At 52.9% G+C, this 5011-nt stretch overlaps 1 protein-coding gene across 1 annotated transcript; it reads right to left on the reverse strand.

Annotated features, from left to right (window-relative positions):
* Positions 1-294: 294 nt before the first annotated feature.
* LOC132243776 (nicotinamide N-methyltransferase-like) lies at positions 295-2693 on the reverse strand. Its single transcript, XM_059714165.1, has 2 exons — positions 2549-2693; positions 295-746 (listed from the first exon to the last, which is right to left on the reverse strand). Exons 1-2 carry the CDS (start codon positions 2691-2693, stop codon positions 295-297), a joined length of 597 nt encoding a protein of 198 aa, XP_059570148.1.
* Between the last annotated feature and the right edge of the window lie 2318 nt (positions 2694-5011).

Here is a 5011-nt window from a genome sequence, read left to right on the forward strand (position 1 = left end):
CTCCCCTTTCCTTTCTTTAATAATAAGGGAACGTCACTAGCAAAGTGCTCTTGTTTCTGGAAGCTGCTCCTCCCCTGCACCCACCGACGCTGCAGGACACAGCCCCCCACAAAGGTGGTAGGGAGCACTAATAACCCGTTCAACCTGGTGCAGGTTTCCAGCTCTACTTTATTGAAAAGCAAACGATAATTTTTGAGCAAAGTGGCTGGCCCGCAACGCTGCGCATCAGCATTTTCCAGGTGTGATGCAGAGCAGACAAGGATTCGAGCTGGTGTCAGCACTCAGCAATGCTCCTCATTGTGCTGGTTTAGGGCCCCGCTTGCGTGCAACCACGTGGAGCAAGGCTCCAAAGTCTGCAAAGGTGTTTGGGGAATGTTCCTGAATCTCCTTGATGGACCTGATATCAAACACAGCATCTTTAATGGCTTCTTCCACTGACTCCTGGTCCAGGTCCAGGCAGGAGAAGCTGCGCTGGTCAACCACGTAGCAGGTTTCTTTCAACACGGTCACCATTACCAGGGATCCCCCTGGCTTTAGCAGGGAGCTGCTGTTCTTCAGGGCAGCACGAAAGGTGCCCAGGTCTTTGCAGGCAGCTTCCAAGCACAGCGTGGGGAGCAGGCACTTGGCCGCGGGCAGCGTCCCGGGGGCCAGAGGGCTGGGCTTCCTCACATCGCACTTCAGAACCTGCTTCACTTTCTTCCTCAGTTTCTCTTCCTTCTCAGCCCACTTTTCCCTGGGAAGAAATACTGAGTGCATGACATCTCTCAGTCAGCTGCCTGCCTAGAGGCTTGTGTGGATAGAAAAGGGAGGACATTCAATGAAACTGAAAAGCAGTGCCTTGAAGAGGGGATGCTCGCCCCCCATTATACACAACGAGGCTTTAGACCTTACTGCCACAAGAAGCCATTGAGGCCATGGCCAGGCACCTGCACTTGTTCCCAGACAGAGAAAGGCCCCTAACTCTGAGCTCAGGGTCCCCAGAGGGAGACTCGGGGTGCATATGCACTGCAAACTGGAGGAGCAAGGGCATCCTGTGCAGACACCCCCAAAGCTGCTTCCGGGGAGCTCAGATGCCAGCATGAGAAACCTTTAGCTGTGGAAACCCCAGGACCAGAGAGACTCGATGAAAGCTACGTGAGCTGGTCAGCACCCGCTGTATCACATCAGGAGAAACTGCTAGAGTTGCTGCATGTAGCTACAGCTGCAGCTGTTTTCCCATTTGCATTGCCTCATTCACATCAGGGCCCTTTGCAAGGCGGCAGAGATAAAGGTCCTGTTCGGAGGCTGTCTCCTTCAGGGGACAGAGGCTGGTGGGAGCTGAGCTAGAATGAAGGGCCCACGAGCCCTCAGCTGGAATTGTACAGAAACTCACCCGGAAAGGTTGCGTTGTCTGCAAAAATATCTAGTGTGCGGTTGTCTAGGGTTTTCAGAGACTGTCAGGGGCTGCAAGGGACCTGGTAGTTCGCCGGGTGCAGCCCCCTGCACTAGGCAGAAAAAGACAGCTGGGGTCAAATGACCCCAGCGAGGTGACCGTCCAGTCTCCTGTTGAAGATGTCCAGGGTAGGTGACCGCACCACCACTGGGCGGAGTTTATTCCACAGTCTGGACACCCTGACTGTGGAGGAGTTTTCCCTGGACTTGCACCTGATGCAGCTTCCAGGAGTTTGTACCCATTGCTCCTGGTCTTCCCCAGGGGTGCCCTGGTGAACAGCGGTTCCCCGAGCCCTTGATGTACTCTCCGATGTAGCGGTAAGCTGCTACCACGTCCCCTCAGCCTGCTCTTCTGTGGGCTGAAGAGGCCCAAGTCCCTCGGCCTCTCCTCGTATGGCTTGTCTTGCACGTCCTTGATCCTATGAGTGGCAGCGTGGTGTTTGCCCTGCGGGCCGCAACATCGCACTGCCAGCTCATGTTCGTGCGATGATCTAGCACTACCCCTAGGTCCCTTTTGGCCGTGGTACAAGTCTAATTGTTGCCACCGAGCCTGAGGTCTGCTGGGGATTGTTTGCCCCCAGATGCGGGTGTTTCAGGCATGCTCAGCAGGAATAAGGAGCCTGTCCCATCTATTCTGACTGTACAGACCTGGGGTCAGGACAATTGCAGTGGGAGTCCCAAAACTGACACAACTGCTCTAGAGTCCAACAGGAGGGTGGTGGTGTGGACACGGGACCTCATTTTCCTAAGTAAAGTCCAGTGCCCGACTCTTTGCAGGCAGTGCATGAGAGGGGAGGGTGGGAGAAGCTCTCCAATGCTCTGCACCCTGTTCAGAGGCTAAGCATGAACACTTGGCATTTTTGCTGTGCTTTGTAGCTGGAAAGCCCTTGGGAAAGCACTTGCACAAAAGCTTGTGGGCAGCAAGACAAACTTGGTGAACTGCCCAAGAACTGTTTGTCGCACGATTGAGACACTTGTCTCTAGCAACTGCAGACCACAAGCAGGTCGCACGAGCAGTGCAACCTCCCACCCCGTCTCCTCTCTGAGTGCCTGGCTGGTCGTGCCCCTGTCTGGCCAAGGGAAGACAAGAGTGCCCAGGACTTTGGGAAGGACCTACCAGAAGTGAAGGTTTTGCAGTAGTGTTTCAGGACAAATGTGAGGAGCTCATCCCCCAAGGTGCCTTCTCCAAACTTGAAGTATTCCAGGTACGCTGTGGGCTCGAACTCTGCCTTGTAGACCTCCCCTCCCGTGAAGGCAGCCATGGGTTTGCTCTGCCCTGGCTCTTCCCTGGCTTTGCACTATTCTTGCCTGAGTCTCTTCTTGGGGCTTGTATCATCCCATCTACACTCAGCCTTTTAACCCCTTTGTGCCCCTGACACTGAAAAGCTGCTTGTAGCTTGTCTATACCTCAGAGGGTCACTTTAGGGTTGCAGCTGGCTGTTAACAACCCCCACTTGCTCTTTCAGCCGAAGGGGGAGGACACCCCGGGATTGCAGCGGTCACAGAGTGATGTGAATAGTTAATGACTCAAGGCCATCCCATTAGCCGCCCCCTTGGCAGCATCACAGCATATGTATATGTATATGCACAGCAAGGGACTTCTGACCCTTGGCCAAATTCCCCATCGTGGACATGAGAGCAGCGAGGAGAGAGAGCAAGTTCATACAAAGATCAACATCAGCAGCACAAAAGCTCTCTCAATGCCTCACTGTGGCATTCGTGTGCTTCATCTGATGTGTGAGAGGAGACGGAGAGACTTCCCACAGCTGTTGATCCCAAGAAGCCCAATGATCATGGCAAAGGAGCCTGGAGATCTGAGTCTGATAGGGTAGGATACAGTGCCCAGGAATAGCCCGCGGTGGCAAAGTGCCTGTGCTCAGGAGTAGCCATGAGAGGTGAAGTGCCTGGGAGAAGCAGGCAAGCCTGGAAATCACACCTCAGAGTAGCTGAGGGAGGCCTGGTCACAGGGACTGAGGCCATGAACCAAAGGGGCTGATGAAGGAGATGGTTGATACCACCTACGAGGCATGGGCATGGTGTAAGGGGCAGTTGAGCCACATTAATTAGCCCTTAAGGCAATGACCATAGACACCTGTGGTCACAAAAGTAAGACCAGGCTTGGGAAGCCCTGGGACAGCCTCTGTTTTTTTCTAAAAGGTAGTACCGTCAAGGTGTGGCAGGAAAGGGAAGGGGAACTGCCCAAAGAAAGTCAGACTGGGCAATGGCTGAGTGTCACCACCGGCCCTGGGACCAGCACTTGCTACACCTCTGCGTTTGATCCAGGCCCCAGTTACTGCCAGCCTCCAGCACATGCAGAACAAGAGGCTGTGCACACATTTAGGCGTGCTGGTCCCCATCCTGCCCTTGCCAGAGGTGTGACCCTTGCGGGGCTCAGGCCGTGCTCCCTGCAGCTGGCTGTTCATACAGCTGTGGAGAGGAGTGACATCCTCACCCAGCATCTGCCCCAGATCCCCAGGTTCATGTCCAAAGGTACCTAAGGGGAATGTAGTTCCCCAGGACATGGGTGAGGGGCTTGTAAATCTTAACCGGACCATGTTCTACCATTTACCCTCTGGTGAACCAAGGAAATTAACTTCTGGATATAATCCTGCCCTGATCCCCCATGGGCTGCCCAAGATGAGACCTGATCCATCTCGCCACCTCTACATCAAATTTTTCCTTGCACATTTGTTAGTTGGCTCCTTCTGGCAAGAACACAGGATGGAGCTGTGCCATCCTCCCCGGAGCTGTGCCTTTCCCCATCTGTCTTGTGCTTGTCCTCTTCCTCTGCAAGGAGGAGCGAATGGATCGGGAGCACAAACTCACGTCATCTCAGCATTTCCAATGAGCAGGTCTTAGTGGTTTCACCTGTCCCTTTCCCCTGCACTCAGCCCATTTCCATTCCTGACCAGTACCCCAGGATATGCGTTTAAGTGAGCCTATATTTTGTGTTCAGGTTTAGTTTTTCCATAACGCAAGCTACTCTAATCCCATCACTGCACCCCTGAGCCATGCAATCCCCCCTACAAATTGCTGTAATTAATGACAAGCCCTTGGATTACATTACATGTCTCTGGGTTTGTGGTAATTGATAGTAACAAAACAATACAACGCGATTTGCTAGGGCTCCCATTTGCCATCTCACAGCTAGGTAAACAGCATTAGAAATAACATCTCATTTCCTTCACAATAACAGACAAAGGAGGGCATTTGGTATTTTAATATGGTGCTCATGGAGAAGCTTTGCAATCAAACGTTATCAGGCTTATCTCTGCTCCCGTCATCTCCAGCACTAACATGTTCTGGATTGAATTTGGATCATACCCTGCCATGTAAATGGCTCTCCAGAGAAATCTGGAACTTACACACTAGCACGGTGCATTTCTTTCCCCTTGGCTTCCCTCTCCACACCCAGCCTTGCACCCTGTATTTGTTTAAAGCTTACAGGGCTGTGAGACCTGAGCTCAGTCGCAGCAGACAGAGACTGGTGAATGCCCTTGCTTATGTGACTGTGCAGAAGTGCAGGAGGCTGGCCGCCTTCTTTTAAACCTTCTTTTAAATCCCATTTGCTTTTGGATCA

This window comes from Alligator mississippiensis, chromosome 11, assembly GCF_030867095.1.
Source record: "Alligator mississippiensis isolate rAllMis1 chromosome 11, rAllMis1, whole genome shotgun sequence".
Lineage (NCBI taxonomy): Eukaryota > Metazoa > Chordata > Crocodylia > Alligatoridae > Alligator > Alligator mississippiensis.

Coding starts and splice junctions, on each gene's coding strand:
- LOC132243776 (XM_059714165.1), bottom strand. CDS start 2,693: ATGGCTGCCTTCACGGGAGGGGAGGTCTACAAGGCAGAGTTCGAGCCC. Junction 747..2,548: donor CTGCAAAACCTTCACTTCTG/GTAGGTCCTTCC, acceptor TCATGCACTCAG/TATTTCTTCCCAGGGAAAAG.